At 39.3% G+C, this 21,207-nt stretch overlaps 1 protein-coding gene and 1 pseudogene across 1 annotated transcript; one reads left to right on the forward strand and one right to left on the reverse strand.

Moving 5' to 3' along the window:
• The first annotated feature begins 208 nt into the window (after positions 1–208).
• On the forward strand, positions 209–7,662 carry LOC146366321 (uncharacterized; annotated as a pseudogene).
• Positions 7,663–8,742: 1,080 nt separating this feature from the next.
• Positions 8,743–10,583, reverse strand: cfd (complement factor D (adipsin)). The gene is made up of 5 exons (XM_084914921.1): positions 10,473–10,583; positions 10,205–10,361; positions 9,788–9,929; positions 9,384–9,674; positions 8,743–9,246 (listed from the first exon to the last, which is right to left on the reverse strand). The coding sequence occupies exons 1-5, from the start codon at positions 10,528–10,530 to the stop codon at positions 9,067–9,069; spliced, it is 828 nt and encodes a 275-aa protein (XP_084771047.1). The 5' UTR covers positions 10,531–10,583; the 3' UTR covers positions 8,743–9,066.
• Between the last annotated feature and the right edge of the window lie 10,624 nt (positions 10,584–21,207).

Raw genomic sequence — 21,207 nt, forward strand, 5'->3', positions numbered from 1 at the left:
ATCCAGGCGTGAACGGTGGAATGCACTTCCTTGACAGTTGAACTTGTAGTGCCACATGTTGTAATCCAGAAGCATCCTGTTTTACCTTTTACCTGTTTTACCTTTTTCCTTTATAATGCTTGTTTCAGAGCCTGAGTGTCTAGTTTCAGGTGTTATCTTGAGCTGACAAGGATCTTAGTGCAGACTTGCTGGAGCACCTGCAAAAGACATGGCTAGCAGTGAGTAATCGTATTTTTCTTTTACTATGCGGTCAAATCAGTGACTAAATAGTTTACAAAGCAATGCAAATTATTTTAAACATTCAATTCAATTCAATTCAATTTTATTTATATAGCGCCAAATCACAACAAAAGTCGCCTCAAGGCGCTTCATAGATACAGAGAAAAACCCAACAATCATATGACCCCCTATGAGCAAGCACTTTGGCGACAGTGGGAAGGAAAAACTCCCTTTTAACAGGAAGAAACCTCCGGCAGAACCAGGCTCAGGGAGGGGCGGGGCCATCTGCTGCGACCGGTTGGGGTGAGAGAAGGAAGACAGGATAAAAGACATGCTGTGGAAGAGAGACAGAGGTTAATAACAGATATGATTCAATGCAGAGAGGTCTATTAATACATAGTGAGTGAGAAAGGTGACTGGAAAGGAAAAACTCAATGCATCATGGGAATCCCCCGGCAGCCTACGTCTATTGCAGCATAACTAAGGGAGGATTCAGGGTCACCTGGTCCAGCCCTAACTATATGCTTTAGCAAAAAGGAAAGTTTGAAGCCTAATCTTAAAAGTAGAGATAGTTTCTGTCTCCTGAATCCAAACTGGAAGCTGGTTCCACAGAAGAGGGGCCTGAAAACTGAAGGCTCTGCCTCCCATTCTACTTTTAAATACTCTAGGAACAACAAGTAGGCCTGCAGAGCGAGAGCGAAGTGCTCTAATAGGGTGATATGGTACTACAAGGTCATTAAGATAAGATGGGGCCTGATTGTTTAAAACCTTGTATGTGAGGAGCAGGATTTTGAATTCAATTCTGGACTTAACAGGAAGCCAATGAAGGGAAGCCAAAACAGGAGAAATATGCTCTCTCTTTCTAGTCCCTGTCAGGACTCTTGCTGCAGCATTTTGGATTAGCTGAAGGCTTTTCAGTGAGTTTTTTGGACATCCTGATAATAATGAATTACAGTCGTCCAGCCTGGAAGTAATAAATGCATGAACTAGTTTTTCAGCGTCACTCTGAGACAGGATATTTCTAACTTTAGAGATGTTGCACAAATGGAAGAAAGCAGTCTTACATATTTGTTTAATATGTGCGTTGAAGGACATGTCCTGGTCAAAAATGACTCCAAGGTTCCTCACAGCGTTACTGGAGGCCAAGGTAATGCCATCCAGAGTATGAATCTGGTTAGATACCATATTTCTAAGATTTTCAGGGCCGAGTACAATAACCTCAGTTTTATCTGAATTAAGAAGCAGAAAGTTAGCGGCCATCCAGGTCTTTATGTCTTTAAGACATTCCTGCAGTTTAACTCATTGGTGTGTGTTATCTGGCTTCATGGACAGATAGAGCTGGGTGTCATCTGCATAGCAGTGTAAATGTATGCTATGTCTTCTAATGATGCTGCCTAAGGGAAGCATGTATAATGTAAACAGAATTGGTCCTAGCACTGAACCCTGTGGAACTCCATAATTAACCTCAGTGTGTGAAGAGGACTCTCCATTTACATGCACAAACTGGAGTCTATTAGATAGATATGATACAAACCACTGCAGTGCAGTACCTGTAATACCTACAGCATGTTCTAATCGCTCTAATAGGATATTATGGTCGACAGTATCGAACGCTGCACTGAGGTCTAGCAGGACAAGCACAGAGATGAGTCCACTGTCAGAGGCCATAAGAAGATCATTTGTAACCTTCACTAAAGCTGTTTCTGTGCTGTGATGAGCTCTGAAACCTGACTGAAACTCTTCAAATAAACCATTCCTCTGCAGATGATCTGTTAGCTGTTTGACAACTACTCTTTCAAGGATTTTTGATATGAAAGGAAGGTTGGAGATTGGCCTATAATTAGCTAAGACTGCTGGGTCTAGAGATGCTTTTTGAGTAAAGGTTTAACTACAGCCAGCTTGAAGGCCTGTGGTACACAGCTGATTATTAGAGATAGGTTGATCATATTTAAGATCGAAGAATTAATTAATGGCAGGACTTCTTTGAGCAGTTTTGTAGGAATGGGGTCTAAAAGACACGTTGATGGTTTGGAGGAAGTAATTATTGAAGTTAACTCAGAAAGATCAATTGGAGAAAAAGAGTCTAACTTAACATCAATGGTACTAAGAGTAGCTGTAGATAATATTACATCTGTGGGATGATTACTGGTAATTTTTTCTCTAATGATAAAAATTTTATTTGTGAAGAAGTTCATGAAGTCATTACTAGTTAACGTTAAAGGGATGGTTGGCTCAACAGAGCTCTGACTGTTTGTCAGCCTGGCTACAGAGCTGAAGAGAAACCTGGGGTTGTTCTTATTTTCTTCAATCAGTGATGAATAGTAAGATGTTCTGGCTTTGCGGAGGGCTTTCTTATAAAGCAGCAAACTATTTCTCCAGGCTAAATGATGATCCTCTAAATTTGTGACACGCCATTTCCTCTCCAGATTACGAGTCATCTGCTTTAGGGTACGTGTTTGAGAATTATACCACGGAGTCAGGTACTTCTGATTAGAGACCTTAGTTTTCACTGGAGCTACAGTATCCAGAGTCGTACGTAGTGAGGAGGTGAAATTATTAACAAGATAATCGACCTCTGTTGGGGTAGCGTTCAGATAGCTGCTCTGCTCTGTGTTGGTACAGGGCATTGAAGATGATAACAGTGGGTGGATTATATTCTTAAACTTAGTTACAGCGCTTTCAGAAAGACATCTACTTTGATAAAATCTACTCTCCACCGCTGTGTAATCAATTATTGTAAATGTAAATGTTATCAGGAAATGATCAGACAGGAGAGGGTTTTCAGGAAACACTGTTAAATGTTCAGTTTCTATGCCATATGTTAAAACAAGATCTAGAGTGTGATTAAAGTGGTGAGTGGGTTCTTTTACATTTCGAGAGAAGCCGATTGAGTCTAATAACAGACTAAATGCCATGTTGAGGCTGTCATTTTTAGCATCTACATGGATGTTAAAATCACCCACAATAATTATTTTATCTGAGCTCAGAACTAAATTAGATATAAAGTCTGAGAAATCAGACAGAAACTCTGTGTAAGGCCCAGGTGGACGATAGATGATAACAAGTAAGACTGGTTTCTGAGTTTCACAGCTGGGGTGGACAATGTTAAGCATCAGGCTTTCAAATGAATTAAAAGTCTGTCTTGGTCTTTCATTAATTAATAGGCTGATCCTAAGGATGTGTTGGGTTGTGTACTTATAAGTTGTTATTGTTTTGTTTGACAGACAATCTAACAGATATAAGACAGATGATGGTGGTCATATCAATGATGGAAGAATGGTCTGCTCTGAAATCTCTGGCTCAGGATAGCTCTGAGGATGAAAGTCACAAGTTAAGTTTTAGATCTGTGGGATCAAACCAAGTCTGTGATTTGACTGTGGAGGATCGTTCGATCAGCTTGCACTATGCAGAGTTAAAGGAAAACATGACAGAGGAGAGCATCTGTGAGACAATCGATAGCTGTTTCAAGTCTTGCACAGAGGAAATCAGAACATTTCTGTTGCTGATCCAAGGTGGCTGTTACACAATGAGAGAACAAAGACTGACAGGGATCCTTCAGGCCCACTTTGGAGCTGAGGCTTTAAAATACTTAATTGTCCTCTCTGTGGAAGATGGAAAGGTTGTTGACACATTAAATGACGCCCTGCTAGATTTGATAAATGTATGTGACGGCAAGTACTGCCGGGTTAGGTCCTCTGCTCCGGGTGGCGGGCTGCACGCCCTGCTCGAGATGGTTGACTACCTGATGACTGAAAATGGCGTCACAGGTTACACTGAAAGCATGCTAAGTGAATCCATGAAACGTAGGACAGAAGACTCGGCCATGAACATGCTGAAAAGGAAAGTACGCGAGGCAGAAGAGAAGGAGCAAGCTTTCATGCAGCTACTTCAACAACAGGAGCAGAGAAGAGCCAGGGAGCTGGAGGAGCTGAAAGAAAAGCACGATGAGGAAAGAAAGAAGGAGGGAGCTGAACAAAAGCAGTATGAGGCAAAAAGAGAGAACCTTGAGGAGGCTGTAAGAAGCCACAGAGCCATGTTGCAACTTCAGATCAGTGCCCCTGACGGTAAGAGCTATTTCCATTTGTTCTGGTGTTTTAAAACTAAAGTTGTCAAGATGAATAAAAATACAGACCTATAACTTCCCTGTACACCAAAAAGTGGTGAATACATCGTCCAGCATCTACTGGAAGAGGTAAAAGTGATGTTAATTGCCCCTAGGGGGTGATAGAGTTACATTTTTATATGGATATTGTTATAATCTTTAGTGTTAAAAATTCAGTTTGACACATTTAAAACCAGAAGAACATGATATAGACCCCAACAGGGGAAATGGCCCTCCACAAGTTATAGATATTATAATATAGGGGCTGTAGCTAGTGTGTAATCATATTTTCAACATTTTCACAAGAGTTGTATGGTCTAATTTTCTGTAGGTGTTTTCTAACAGTCATTTTCATTTTTGGCTTTCAGATGATGAAAAGAATAAGATCTCTGTGATCTTGCTGGGTCTCAGTGGCAGCGGTAAGTCTTCTGCTCTGAATGTAATCCTAGAGAGAGCAGGTAGCCAGTACTCAGTTAACGGATCCACTCATGAACCGGCCCTACCAACCGTATCTTGCAAGAGAAAGGAGGTATATGCAGCAGGGAGGAAGCTCATCCTCGTCGACACCCCTGAGCTGTGGGACGAAGACGGGGTGGAGAATGTAGAGCTGGTGAAGGACTGCCTGGCTCTGGCCGTACCTGGGCCCCATGTTTTCCTGCTGGTGCTCCAGGTGGGACGCTTCACCCAGGGAGAGTGCGAGATGTTCAGACACCTCCAGAAGATCTTTGGATGAGAATTCGCAGAGCATGCCATCGTGTTGTTCGTTCAATTCGACAACAACAAGTGCAGGCCTCAGAAAATCAACAACTATGTTGCTGGTGCTCATTCAGCCCTGCAGGATTTTGTCTGGAAGTGCGGGAGCCATTATTACAGGGAGTGCAGAATTATTAGGCAAGTTGTATTTTTGAGGAATAATGTTATTATTGAACAACAACCATGTTCTCAATGAACCCAAAAAACTCATTAATATCAAAGCTGAATGTTTTTGGAAGTAGTTTTTAGTTTGTTTTTAGTTTTAGCTATTTTAGGGGGATATCTGTGTGTGCAGGTGACTATTACTGTGCAGAATTATTAGGCAACTTAACAAAAAACAAATATATACCCATTTCAATTATTTATTTTTACCAGTGAAACCAATATAACATCTCCACATTCACAAATATACATTTCTGACATTCAAAAACAAAACAAAAACAAATCAGCGACCAATATAGCCACCTTTCTTTGCAAGGACACTCAAAAGCCTGCCATCCATGGATTCTGTCAGTGTTTTGATCTGTTCACCATCAACATTGCGTGCAGCAGCAACCACAGCCTCCCAGACACTGTTCAGAGAGGTGTACTGTTTTCCCTCCTTGTAAATCTCACATTTGATGATGGACCACAGGTTCTCAATGGGGTCCAGATCAGGTGAACAAGGAGGCCATGTCATTAGTTTTTCTTCTTTTATACCCTTTCTTGCCAGCCACGCTGTGGAGTACTTGGACGCGTGTGATGGAGCATTGTCCTGCATGAAAATCATGTTTTTCTTGAAGGATGCAGACTTCTTCCTGTACCACTGCTTGAAGAAGGTGTCTTCCAGAAACTGGCAGTAGGACTGGGAGTTGAGCTTGACTCCATCCTCAACCTGAAAAGGCCCCACAAGCTCATCTTTGATGATACCAGCCCAAACCAGTACTCCACCTCCACCTTGCTGGCGTCTGAGTCGGACTGGAGCTCTCTGCCCTTTACCAATCCAGCCACGGGCCCATCCATCTGGCCCATCAAGACTCACTCTCATTTCATCAGTCCATAAAACCTTAGAAAGACCAGTCTTGAGATATTTCTTGGCCCAGTCTTGACGTTTCAGCTTGTGTGTCTTGTTCAGTGGTGGTCGTCTTTCAGCCTTTCTTACCTTGGCCATGTCTCTGAGTATTGCACACCTTGTGCTTTTGGGCACTCCAGTGATGTTGCAGCTCTGAAATATGGCCAAACTGGTGGCAAGTGGCATCTTGGCAGCTGCACGCTTGACTTTTCTCAGTTCATGGGCAGTTATTTTGCGCCTTGGTTTTTCCACACGCTTCTTGCGACCCTGTTGACTATTTTGAATGAAACGCTTGATTGTTCGATGATCACGCTTCAGAAGCTTTGCAATTTTGAGACTGCTGCATCCCTCTGCAAGATATCTCACTATTTTTGACTTTTCTGAGCCTGTCAAGTCCTTCTTTTGACCCATTTTGCCAAAGGAAAGGACGTTGCCTAATAATTATGCACACCTGATATAGGGTGTTGATGTCATTAGACCACACCCCTTCTCATTACAGAGATGCACATCACCTAATATGCTTAATTGGTAGTAGGCTTTCGAGCCTATACAGCTTGGAGTAAGACAACATGCATGAAGAGGATGACGTGGACAAAATACTCATTTGCCTAATAATTCTGCACTCCCTGTATGAGCTGAACATTATAAAATCCCAGAATGCTTTGAGCTATCCTCAGGTGAAAGATTTGCTGTCCGGGATCAGTAAACTGGTTGCCTCACACGGAGGACACCCCCACATAGTGAAGAGATTTTCTTTGCAGGAGCTGCAGGAACGAAACAAAGTGATTGAAGAGAGGAAGGAGCACTGGAAGTGAACTACTTATTAAGAGAAAATTAACTTCTCTTTCTTATAAAAAGGGGAACACTGCAGATGGAAAAGCAGTATAATGATGTACCCTAGAGCCTTGAACCTTTCTTAAACTTCCTGTTTGGTAAAACAAAATGTGTTAGTGTAGATGTTTTTAATTGGATTGAATTACATTAAACATTTGTTTCCTTTATTTGGTACTCATGTGGTAGCATGGTTTGCTTTTGAAGGTTGAATCACTTGCAGAAAATGTCCTTGTAATCTTTCTTATTGTCTTTATAACCTTTGTATTCTAAGTTAACTAGCTATGAATACCTTTAAATGACTGTTAAGATGTACTGTCTTTTAGAAACGTGAGCCTCTTGGTAGAACACAATGGCAGGGGTGATGCTGTGGATTTGATCAAGCTAAACAAATCAGTGGAGCATGTTGGGAACTACTCACATACCTGCTTGTCTGCACAGACCAGTGAAAGGAGGAAAAGAAAAAGTGCATGTGCTCTTTTTATTTGCTTTTGGACTTCCTCACCACTGGTATGAAGACTGGAAAGTTTATGAGATCTGTTGTTGTTGTTGTTGTTGTTGTTGTTATCTTGATTGCCTGAGACTTGAAGACAATTTTACAAATGTTTCCACTTGCCAATAAGCTGACACACATGTATTAAAATTACAACAGTGATGCATAAATTGTTTAGATGACATCTTGGTGTTGTGTTCCAACATTGTAAACTTTGGCTTTTAATCATATTTTCAGTTAGTCTGATCTATTATTGTTTGTCTTTCTACTCACAAAGTACATTTGGAACTTTATTGCCAATAGCACAACTTACAGGTAGTATTAAACAAAACTAAACAAGAGGAAAAGGCACCGACTGACTTTCAGGGTTGGCTTCATTTGAAATATAGTTTAGCTACAAACAGATAAATGAACTGTAGATAGAACAAAGCTTTTATCCCCAAAAAGTTCGGAATGGATCATAATCATAATTAAGGTAGACAACAATGATAAGTGTCCATCTTCTTATAAGTTAAAGTAATTAAAGCTGTATAATATATCTGGCATTTTCTGATATCTCTGTCACTCACTTTTTAAAAAGATATGTTTTATTGTTGGAATACGTAGATGAAATCATAATTCAATATTGGTTGGATCCTTTTTCAGAATGCCACAGTCAGTGTGTTTTGTGATGTGATGTCTAATTTTTAGATGTCTATACATAAGTCACCTAGGAGTAAGCCAATTATTTTTTCCTGGAGTAGATAATGTGAACACGTTTCCATCAAATAATTGGTTTATTCTTAACTTTTGGAAATATCAAGTGTCCCCCCTCTAACAAGTATAGAGGGGGGACACTTGATATTTCCTAGTGAACAGTAGGCATGGTCCATGACCTTCTACTTTCCCCTTTAATTGCATGCACTGCATTCCATACCTGCAGTGTTTGTTTAACCCGTGTATTACGTAAATTTTCCTCTGAGACTGTTGACTAAGACATTGTACTGTAGATATTAATATTCCTGGCATTCCTAGAGTTCTGTTTAACAGAACCAATCTCTTCATCTCTACTACTGTTCTGAGCTGGGATGCCCAGTAATACAATCTTATTTTAGGTAGAATCAAACCTCCTATCTCTTTAGTTTTCATCAATAATTTCCAAATTAAAGCCAAATGTTTGGTGTCCTACTCTATCTATCTATCTATCTATCTATCTATCTATCTATCTATCTATCTATCTATCTATCTATCTATCTATCTATCTATCTATCTATCTATCTATCTATCTATCTATCTATCACAGCTGTTGCTTTTCTGCAAGGTACAGGTATAACACGAGACATGTACTATGTTTTTATTAATTCCATAATACAGCAAAGTGCTAAATTATGTGATTGTTATTATGATGCTAGAGAGGGTAAAATGGAGGCAGACAATTCTCTATGGCGACGCCCATAGAGGGAGCAATCAGGAGCAGTAGAAAAAAATAAAGACGTTTACATATGTTTTTGTCATTTGCCACACATTGATGAACTGCTCCTACAGACATGCATTAATCATATATGTATATATAAAAAACACTGTGACAGATGCATAGTCAGCTGTAGCTAAAAACTTGAATGTAACGTCTGCTTTCATTTATGCGCTCTGGTCTTCTGCTGCGGCTGGCTGTGGATTCATGATGTTGTCAATCCATTGAGTGTAGTGAGAGATGATAGTATAAATTCCAGGCTTTTTTGTTTGGCCGCACTTTTTTCCGCCATTTGAGGTGATGCCCACCACAACGCCATTATAGAGCAGAGGACCTCCAGAGTCCCCCTGAATGACCACAACAAAGAAGCAGGAAAAAAAAAGCACAAGTTTAGGATCAGTAATACAATCTAAGCCAGCTGTCTAACAACTGTTTTCACGTTTCACCATTGATGTTAAGTAGAATAAAAGGAAGTAAAACTTACATCACAACTGTCCTCATTCTTATGTGGTTGGTCACAGGGGTTTGCGCATACTTTATGTGCACATATCATGTTAGTGGTGAACTTTCTACCAAAGTAGTCGCTGCGTCTGCACCGAGCTGGGCTAATCACCTCGACAGTCACCTCTTTGAGTTTATCTGGTCTGGTCCCCAGGTTGTCAACCGATCCCCAGCCAGCTGTTTCGACCTCGTTACCGGTGTCGGGGTTTGTGCCTCCAGCACGCAGAAATTCCACCGCTTTAACCGCTTCGGAAATGTTAAATGGACGATCCAGCTGCAAAAGCCCCCACAGATAATGATTCCAAATATATCACTGTTTTGGTTTACTATTATAGACTCTTGTTTCTGAGTATTCAGATAGTATAAGGGCATAGCATATGCACTTACCTTAATTAAAGCAATGTCATTGTCATAATTACTTGGGTCAAAATCTTGGTGATTGTGAAGTTCCAAAATGTCAAAGATTTGCTTTGTCTCTTCAGGTTCACTCAGAGAATGGACACCGAGCACCACCTTCCTTCCATCTGGTCTTAAAAAAGAGCACAATAGTGTTATATTATTGAATAATCATCAAGAAAAATAATTATCTACTACATAAAAGCAAACTCTAAATGCTCTTGTAGAGCCATTGAGCAAATTTAAACATGAAACTTGAACAAGCACATGAGAGATTATTGCCCAAGCAAATACAAACAAACACAATCCAAACAGCACCAGCTCTAAATGGAAAATATCATGCTAATATGATTCTGATCTTGCACTTGTTTCCATACATTTGTTACACTGTAAAAAATGTTGCCTTACCCGTTAGGTAGACAGTGCACTGCAGTCATCACCCACTGATCTGCTACCACAAAGCCTCCGCATTCATGTTTCAGATTCTCCCCTTCTGGCACCTGGATGGAAGCCATGTAGGGCCGAGAATGCGGCGCTGCCTCCCTGCCACCGATTATGCCCGCACCTGAGATGAAGAAGCATATTTTTCTTTTACAGATGCGCAAAATATTAATAGCAGAAAAATAACATCTGAAATGTTGCACCAAAAAACACAGATAAAGCAGCACAAACGTACTCTCTGAAATGAGGGCGACAACAAAAACAGCAGCACCCACAAGCACCTTTGACACCATGATGTCGCTTTAACTGACACAGAACGAGCATGTGTGCTGTTTTTAAAGGCTTTCATTTGGAACAAAGGAAGCCAATATTACGCAAAGCACAAGGGGGAGTCAGACCATCCTCCCATTCTCTGTTTCCTGGAATGAAAAACAGGAAAACATAAAACATGTTCTTGAGGTCGTTACTTTGTTGCATGGCTTTTATTTTTTTGCCATTGTTTTTGCTTGGAATTCCTATGTGTGACTTTTCCTGATACAGTCATATTATTGAGTTGATCTTTAAATGAAGATGAGCAAAGTATGTAGTATATAGTAGCAGTAATTTTTAAAACTCATGCTTTAATTGGCTTCTTATGACTTCAGGTTCATAAACACAACACTCAGAAGAAAACATCATGTTCCTCTTTGATTTCTGTAAGAGATGCAGGAAAATATGGCGAGAAAATGCATTGCAAAGCAGTTTTTGAGGCAGGAATTCCAGCATGTGTTGAAAATATGCGCAAAGCTTCGGCATCTTGGCTCAGACTTTAAACAAAAGACACAATTCGTAATTTACGCCCTTACCAAGGAAATCCTATATGCAGAGGCACAGTATTGCAAAATATAAATCAGAAACAGAATGGATGAAATATCTTTGTAGGTTTGAAGATGCTTCGATGATTTAAAACTTTGTTTCTCAACTTTGAAATTTACGACATGGTGAGCTGAGTAGTGCTGCTTTCAATGAAAAAACTTTTTTGCAAAAAAACTTGGCTGTACTGTGTTTAGAATGACAGTCTAGGCCATTTCCAGTACATTTTGACTCAACTCACAGTTAAAATAAAAAGTCTGTACCATCAGCACCTAAGAAGACATTAACCCTCTCCAAACTTTAACAGAAAGGTAACAGTAGATTGATAGTGATAGTGAAACTCAGGAACGTGATACTGCTATTTACAGTAAAAGCCACTTGCAAAGGTATGTAATTGTGTCTTTGTGTGATGTATGATGCCGCCTAAAATCAGCAGAAGCACAATCACTTCGATGTTGTCCCTGTCAACACATGGTTCACATCAGGATGTCATCTGACACAGAGGTTTGTGTACTGTGCACACAGAGAACTAATTGTAGTTTTCTTAACAAATCCCCTCATATATCAGATATAATTAGGTGTTTTGCTGTGATTGTTGTCAGACATGGGCCCACTGAGGCAAATTCCTAACGATGACATGGCAAAAAAGTATTGAATCCTTGATCTTAATATTACTCTTATATTTCTAGTTGTATTTAATTGTTTTTTTTTTCTTTGCATACTTGTCCAGGCTCTCGGTTGCTTAAATTTAAACTCCTACTGGGTGGAGTTTGGACAGAATTTTCCTGCTCCGAACGTCTGGGAATGTTTCTAGTTGGCTGATTTGGGGGGAGACAGTCAGGCATTATAGACAGGGAAATATACTGAGGTTTTTCGTTTCAGCAAAGGTCTTTAGGACCTGGTAATTAGGTTGTAGTCTGTGTCCCCTCAAGCTTATTATGTATCATTACTCCTTAGTCAGCAGCCTGTGTCTATGATCTTCACTGGACTCTATGCCTTATGCTCGAAAAGAACATATTGATTTTTACAATTAATAAAGGATGCATATGAATAAATGTCTTCATATTTACACTGTAAGTTTCTTTGACTAAGCATACCCTATCTGCCACATTTATCTACTGTAAAGGGAATTGTTTTGTGATTGTAGGTGTAGTAGTAGAGCTTTGTGGGTCTGGGCCTTGGACAACATCTGCTATTCAAAAGGTCATATATTTATCATCACGCTCTGTGATCCCATTAGACATTTCCTCTGGAGGAAGTATTTACAAAGTGTGCAGCTGGATGAGACTAAAATATATATTCATATATGAAAATCTAAATAAAGTTTCACATATATGTAAAACTGCACACTTGATGTAAATGTAACTGTAACAGCTTGTACTCCAGACCAGGGTATTCGAGTGGCCTGTCACTAATTTGAAAAATTATAAATACATTAAAAACTTTTGGCAATCTACAACTCCAACTCCAAAAACAACGGGATGCTGTGCAAAATGAAAAAAATAAAATAAAAATAAAACAGAATGCAATGACTTGCAAATTTCATAACCCCATTTTTAATTTACCATAAAACACAGAAAGCACATGAAATGCTTAAACTGAGGTTTAACGATAAAAATAATACTAATAATATGATAATTTTGAATTTGATGGCACCAACAAGTCTGAAAACAGTTGAACAGCGATGTTTACCATTACATCTCTTCTACTTTTAACAACAGTCCATAAACATCTGTGAACTGAGGAGAGACCAGGGTCTGGTCCCATTTTTGTCTAGTATAAGATTCTCACTGCTCAAGCCTGAGACTTCTCAAAACTTGAAGCATAAATAGAGTAGATGTAGTAACAGGTTTGCAAGGTCTTTCCTGACATCATCACCTGGAACTGGGGCATGTTGTGTTAAACCTTGTATATACCTTTCACTCTTACCTCTTGACTGTGTATATTTCTTCTGTCTTTAGTATTTTGATTTTTTAAATTTTACTTCTGCACAGTTTTCATGGAGTACCCATAATTTCATTGTACATGAACAATGACAATTAAGGGCTGTTCTATTCTTCCTTAAAAATAATTTATATGATAAAATAATAATGTAGAAAATAATGTGCTGGTGACACCTTTTTGCTACCTGGAGCAAAGACAATTTGGTTTATTGCGTTAAATTTTGAGAATCCGTGTTGAAGTGTCGCGATTTACCACTATTGACACACAGAGGGAGACAATGTAACAGTTTGTTACTTTTTTACAATTGTAGGCCTGCACTGCCCTCTGCAGGTACAAGCAAAAACTACACGACCATGTTTTAGAAAAACAGAGACGCTCATCAGTGAGGATAAAAAAGTTTCATATTTGGCTGGAAGCGTGAATGTGTTACCAAATGTTCATTTTAGGTTCTGAAGCACTTACAGTAAATGTAAAAATGTAATGAATGTTAAACAGTAAATTACATGAACAAATGTCTTGCCATATCTAAAATGTTAGTGTCTATTGACTGAACAGGATGACAATTTTATATCATTAAGGCTATTTTCTCTGAAATAGACCTATTATGGTAATTAAAGTGCTTACAAATGCTTACTAAGAGTTTCTTTTCCTTATGTCTTCGGGATCTGACTGAAGAGTGATCACGTGGGTTCATTACTGTAAAGTGGGGAAATAGCATGCATGGAGGATTTTTTCTCTCTCCTTATAACATTTTCCTGCTCCTCACCAATCAAGTCATGAGTCATATTCTCCCAATTACAAGTTAGGAAGGATATAATAGTTAGAAATTACAGGTTAAAACTGACTACCCACCTTGGATGATGATGAGTTAATTTAGCTACAGAAATGTTTGGTATATCTGCAGAATCTGTGAGTAATTCACCCAACAACATTCTGAATATTAAAAAAAATTATATCACCACCTGATTTGGTTATTGGACGTGCAATACATTTAATGTAATTCAATAGTTGCATATTTACCAATTTATGGTTACTACAGAATAAAAAGATTATTAGACTTTAATTAGCTTTGAAGAATTGTTCCAGTATTTTGATTGTCAGCCATGAATTGTTGCTGTTGCGATGGAGACGAATTACAACTACAACTGTAGCCTCGAGCAATCGAGCCCACCCATCCAGGTATGCAGTGTGTGTATATGTGTGTGTGTGTATGTGCAGACATCTATATCTGATCGTCCGTGTGTGTGGTCTGGCACTGAACCAGTTATCAGAGGTAAATTACGCTCCAGTCATTTTCAACTTTATGTTTTCTAATGTTTCATTTCTCTCCCTCTCTTTCTCTCTCTCTGCTTCCCTTGCTTGCTCATTCCACCTCTGCCTCTCATTCTCAGACACTGACTCAGCGTGCCTGTCAGTCTCAGTCTGTCTGGCAGGCTTTTCTTTCAATCAGTCAGTCAGTCAGTCAGTCAGTTTGACTGTCTGTTTATGTCTTTGATCTCTCCTTGCTATCGGCCTCATGGGTAGCATGTTATTTTCTTTTGGCTTTTGAGCTTCTTTTTTTTTTTATTATAAAACATACAGACAACATTACACAATTCCACATTAGAAATGCAAATAAAACCAGAATAAAATCAACTACTGTCAGTAAATCTGCCTCATAGTACTAACTCTGCTTGTAATATTCATAAATATCCTATGTGAAGTACAGAAATAAAAACTGCTATCACTTTCAAGGTAATACTACAGAATGGATCTTTAAAGCAGCAAACTGTCCCACAACATGTAATCACTGGTGTCACACACATTAATGTCACTTGACACCCTGTGTTAATGTGTTATGCTTTGTTTTAAACTAGTGCTTGATTTACAGGTCGATCACGAGCACAGAATCCAAGACACAAAAGAAACAGAACAAACATAATCATCCGACATATATGATTCTTACAAAAGTGAACTTGTATTGTTTTCACACATAACATGAAACACTATGGCAACTGCATTTGTATAGTAAAAATAAACTGCCAACATCAATAAGAAAAATTTGACTAGACATTGAATGAAAAACACTTCTGTTTGAATACCTGCAGTATAAGTAATCTGACATGTTACTGTGAAGGCTTGTTTTCTGGCTTGAATATTGAACTGCTGCCTGTTGCTGAGGGGAGCCGTCCTACTGCTGTCTGACTCAAGTTTGAATCTACACAAAGTTAGGATTCCTCTATCAGCTGGCGTGAGTGTGGCTATGGCAAAAGGCTGCGGAGAATAAATAAATCTGTTTCAGCTCTGTTGACACAGATACCACCTCATGCCCGCATTTAATTTAGATCTAAGCTCCTGGGGTGCTGGTGTCGCAAACTGGTTGTGCAGGCTAAATGTAGTGGCCTAGGTTTGATTCTGATGCAAGGCCCTTGTTGTGTGTCATACGCCAGCGGTCCCCAACCCCCGGGCCACGGACTGGTACCGGTCTGTGAGTTGTTTGGTACCGGGCCGCGAGAGTTGAAGCTCGTGTGTGAAATTATTGGTTTTTATAGTTATTTTTTAAATCGTTTTTATCGTTAACTCAGTTTTCCTGGGTCTTTTCCCGTGTGTTATTAATAAAGCTTCTTTTTTTGGTACAGGTACTGGTTTTATTTTGTTGTATTTATCCGCGACACCTTAAAGGCCGGTCTGTGAAAATATTGTTGGACATAAATTGCTCCATGGCGCAAAAAAGGTTGGGGACCGCTGCCTTATACCACCCCCAGTGTCTCTCTTTCTCTGTTTTCCTGGCTCTTTTTCACGGCACTACTGACTTAAGGTGAAAAGTCCCCCAAAGCCTGGTTTTGCCAGTAGTTTCTTCCTGTTAAAAGGGAGTTCTTCCTTCCCACTGTTGCCAAGTGTTTGCTCACTGGGGGTTGTGAGATCGTTGGCCTTTCCTTGTCTTGTTTGCTTAACTGTATAAAGTTCCTTGAAGTGACTGCTGTTGTGATTGGACTCTATATAAATAAAACTGAATTGAATTGAACAGAATCATCACCTTACAAAGACACCAGCCAGTGACATAAGATGACTATAGGCCTTAATTTTGTACTGACTAGTGTGGGGGGCGGTTTTTTTTTAGGTGATTTTGCAGAAGAACTACACTTTGTAGGTGCAGTTGTTGGTAGAAATGCCAACTGAACATCAGTGACAGGAAAGATTAACAGTAACTTTGACCAAAGTCATTTTTCCTTTGTTAAAAGTAATTGTGCCTGCATCTATCCATGAATGAATTAAACATATAACATCCTGTACCCTAGTAGTATAACCCCCACCAAAAAATAAAAAATAAATTAGTAAGATACGGAGCCTAGTGGCTCAAAAAGATAACATAAATGACAAGTGTCAGGAATGAAATCGACATCTTCTCTTCACGTTTCTCTTTTAAAAGCTTTACAACAAAATGCACGTGCTTTGGTACGTGACTTATTCTCCGAGTCAGCTGCAGCATTCTTTCATGAAAGTTGTAAATCTTTTTAAAAGTGTGGACTCTCCACCCGGGACTGTCTCTCTCTCCTTGTTTTTCTTTGTTTCTCCAGTCGAACGGAGGTCTTCTGCTCTGCACTGGCATCGCTCCAGAAGAGGGGGATTACTGTTAAACATGTATAATCTCTCCTGTTTCCTCCATCAGACCAGGCCCATCTGATGGGAGCTGGTGTTTAGAAGGGGCTCCACAGGACGAGATACTCTTTAACTGTAATCTCTCTAATCTCGCTTCTTACTGCAGGCCGGGTCCCACAGGACTGTCATCTTTACATTTTGTAACTCACTGTCATATTTCTTCTAAAGCCATTTGACAGAGCCTGTATTTTTAGTTGAGAAAATATAATCATTTTTTTCAAATGCAAACTCATAAAAAGTAATTATGGTATTTTTTTTTCAATGCAGTGTATACTTAATGACAATAAATCTTCAGTTAATAGGTTTGGGGAGTTTTGCAAAAAAGGTCACACAAGCTATTTAGGCACTTTTCAGAGGATTTGTGTCTTTTCTAATGAAGCGTCTGTCATATTTAGCTATAAAAATGCATTATCTACAAAACAGACTGCTTACAATTCAAATAAATGCTTCTGATTCTGATGCATTCTTTGAAATAAATGTAAATTTTTTTCATAAATCTCTCTGTTACAGTAAAATGAAATATGCACATTAAGTAATTAATGGTGCTTAAGATGTCAGGATACAAATGGTGTTTACAAATGCTAACTAGATGTATATATATTCATCTAAAGGTAAATTAATTTAAGGGGTTTTTTTTCCATCTAATTTGTTTTTGCACATTTACATTTTCTATTCTAGAGAGGATGAAACTGAGGGTCAGATGTTTGTTTATCTATATATGTCTGTGAATGTGTTTCCCAGCATTTTCCCATCAAAAGCTAAATCCTGTAATCTGACAGTTTATCAGTCTGTATGACCGTGCATTACTTTGCATTTGTATAATCATACCTGCCAGTTAGACCTTGAAAGAAAGGCGACTACAAGTTTGAGGGTGTCTTTGACTGTGTGAGGACAATCTTCTCAGGAACGGTCAAATATCTACAATTATTTACCTTCTTTTCCCAGTAAACGTGTGTGAATGTGCGTCAGTACCTCCATGTTTCCCAGGAGAACACTGAATCCTGTAAATCTGACATTTCTCTTCCTGGTGTTGGTCCCAGGAGGATCAGCGGGAGATTCCACCTTTCCCACATTGCTCCTTGATCCACCTGACTCCTCCTCGCCTCAGCCGTAAGCCTGGCTTTTGTACCCATCTGTGTGCAGCGCTCAGTTTGTTTGTACATCCAGACATCAGGGTGAGAATGTGCGACAGTCCCACAAAATTGAGAACCAGGAGCTCACATTCCCACAAGGGAATAAATGTGTCTTGAAACACATTCATAAAGAAGCTCGAGCAGGATATATGTGTAATTACAGTGAGGGGTTCAATATTAATCCCTAAATAAGCAACTCAACTTAGAAAAAAAAATCTCAGGAAAAAAATGATATTATCTCAAGGTCAAGGAATGTACGAACTATGAAAAGAAAGAAAAAGAAAAAAGCCCCCTAAAAAACTTAATGGTTGAGATTGCTTCCTGAAATAGGTCCCTCCTCAGTAAAACAAATGTGACAAAAACACTAGTTTGAATTTAACAGAAAAAGAGACAATTAAACCTGTTTGATGTTCTCTGTGAGTCCAAAAAAAATGAAAGAACAGAAAACGGAAAAAGAAAAAAATGTTTTGGATGAAAAAAATCTTTCTTTCATGATGGAAATAACACTTTATGAGAGAAATATCACCTATTCTTGTGAAATTCTGCAACAGAACACACACCAAGACAAATAATTGATGAACTGATCAACTGAAACTATTTTGACATTTAATCTGTTGATATTTTTTTGGTTGCAAAGTCCTAAATTTTCCCTTATTTTAGCTTTTCACTTCACTGAATTGTGTCTTTTTTGATTTGTCATTCTTTGGTACAAAAAGGTCCTTTAAGGGTCCTATTAATCACTTATGAATTTAACTGAAATTTAACTGAGTGAAAAGCTCAGATTGTCCGGCTCAGGCAGAAACTTCTCTGATCTTTCAGTTCTGCGACAGATCAGCATTTTTGTAAATGTGTGTTGGGTTTTTTTGACAATAGAAATACAATTCTGTTAAAAAAAAGCAAGATTACCGCCGTGAGGACTTAACAAAATAACAACAAAACAGATAACAAAGGCAAAAAAACAGTAAGTGAAAAAAGGAGGGAACCAAAGAAAATATGAGCACGCAGACACACACAGCGAGGATGATCTATGACCGCAATCCTCGTCTGAACATGCAGGAAAAGTGAGGTTTTCAGATGCTGTAATTTACGCAGATTCAGATTCTGATCCTGATCCTGATCCAGATCATTTTGGCAGAATATGGGACCACCTGCACTTCAGCTCATGTGAGCAGCTTCCAAACTCCTGAGAGGAAAGACATGAATCTGGTATTTTACAAAAGCGTGAGATCTGAGCCCAGCACCAGCTCTCAGTGCTCCTCTGACACTCTGATATCTCCAGTGTGTTTGTAGACGTGTCTGTTACTGGGTAGAGGTATTCAGAGGATTTAAAATAACTGTCAGGGCAATGGAAGATCAATGCATATTGGAGGCTGTCAGCGGGATTGAAAGAATGCATGTGCAAAGCAGGTGTCGGAGTAAAGATGCAATGAGTTGAAGTAGTGACGATGGAGGAGCTTAAATACCTGGGGGCAACCATCGAAAGCGACGGACAGCACACAAGAAAAAGGAACGCAGTGAGGGTGGAGTGTCGGGGTGATTTGTGGCAGAAGGATAGCAGTAAGATTTACAAGATGGTAGCGAGACTGTGATGTATGGTTTGGAGAGAGCAGCACCCACAAAACACAGTAGGCCGAGCTGGAGGTGGCAGATTTGAAGATGCTTAAATCTGGGAGAGACCAGGATTAGAAATGAGTAGATCAAAGGGACAGTTCAGGTCGGGTGGTTTGGAAACAAGGTTAGAGAAGAGATGGTTTGGACATGTCTGCAAATGTCCAAACCATCTCAACTCTGTGGATATATGCCAGGTAAGAAGAAGACCACAGAAAAGGTTTGTGGATCTAGTGAAGGAGGACATGCAGAGGGCTGTTGTGACAGAAGAGGATGCTAGGGATAGGCGATAGAGATAGAGGCAGATGATCTGCTGTGACGACCCCTAAAGAGAGCAGCTCTGGCTTATTGATGTATGAATTTCAGCCCTCTATAATGTTGGCAGTATAGAGAATAAAGCACCTTGTCTGGCACAAAATATGAGAAAGATTTTATTATGATAACTTAAAGGTACAAAATAATAATAGTCTATTAATATAAACTATTATTATCCATGTTAGAGCAGATAAAATATGATATAATGGACTGAATAAAATCCAGACGCGTGCAAGGGGGGTTGGAGGAGCTGGGTGAAGCTAAATTACTATGAAATTATAAGTCTAAAATATTAAATGGCAAATGTGGGACTATTCGGCCTGTTGAGAGTAACGTCTGAAGAATTTATGTCACATCTCTACTGCTCTGTCTTTTTTTCCGGTTACTTCGGTACAGTTTATGGAAGCTAACATCTAACACTCAGTTAAACAATAGCAGAAAAAACCCCAACACACTTGCTGGTTGGTGAAAATCACATTAAAATATCCATAAAAGTCTACAAAAGTAGACTTATGTATATGAAATTTTACAATAATATTGCAATATGAACACTCTCGTCTCTCTTGACTTTATAAATTGCATGCACATTTGCAGCTATACCAATTTTTCTTTTTAATTTCACTTTATTTCCCCCCTTTGCTTAATCATTGTGGGTTTGAAGACCATTAATCTAACAGCTGGATATGTTTTATTTTATTTATTTATTAAAATGCCAAAGAAAATCACTTGGAGCTTGTGGGGACCTTGCTGATTTAAAAAAAAAAAAAACACACTGGGCAAGTCTCGACTGACAGGCCATCCATTTAAAGTTGCCACATCAGTAGCGACTTACGCAGACACATCTGTGCACAGTTTGACTGGCACAGATGTTGACCGTGCGTCTTTGAAGTGCAGGGTGTGACGGGGTGCGTCCTTTGAAGCTGCTGCAAGTGAGTGTTGGAAGCAGACGCTGGACAATCACAGGAGAGAGGGAATAGCTGCATGGGTGACCTGCGGGCACTGACCCTTCCAACCATTTCCACACAAGACTGAGAGTCACTCAACGGGGGGAGACACTGACTAAATCTGCTGATCTTTGATCCTGGTTTCAGACGCTCTCGCACGCTCAAACACACCCAACGGACAAAATAAGTAAGATTGTGACTATCTGATGATGAGTGCCAGAAAACAGTCAAATTGTGTACTTCTTAATCCTACAGGATACAACTGATGCCAAAAAACTGTTTGAAAATACAGTGTGACCCTCTGGCAATTGCACACACTCATTTACACAAACTCACACACACAAACATCAGATCTGACGATTCAGATTCAACTTGGAGTGGGTGTCATCTGCTGTGCCCATTCACAGCCACAGCAATGAAAACAAAATGCTGAATCTGAAGGATCCGTGCTGTCAGTCTGATTAAAAAAAGGGTCTCTTTTCATTTCAAGGTGTGTAAACAACCGGGGAATCTTGGACTAATTTGTTGAACATAG

The sequence above is a fragment of the Perissodus microlepis genome, chromosome 19 (assembly GCF_051167445.1).
Source record: "Perissodus microlepis isolate ML-2025 ecotype Zambia chromosome 19, ASM5116744v1, whole genome shotgun sequence".
NCBI classification, from domain to species: domain Eukaryota; kingdom Metazoa; phylum Chordata; class Actinopteri; order Cichliformes; family Cichlidae; genus Perissodus; species Perissodus microlepis.

Bases quoted from the DNA above. Each gene is read 5' to 3' on its own strand.
- cfd (XM_084914921.1), bottom strand. From the start codon at position 10,530: ATGGTGTCAAAGGTGCTTGTGGGTGCTGCTGTTTTTGTTGTCGCCCTC. The intron at 9,930-10,204 runs GTAAGGCAACAT...CTCTTTTTTAAG, and splicing joins GTGCACTGTCTACCTAACGG to ACCAGATGGAAGGAAGGTGG. The intron at 9,675-9,787 runs GTAAGTGCATAT...GGGCTTTTGCAG, and splicing joins ATGACATTGCTTTAATTAAG to CTGGATCGTCCATTTAACAT.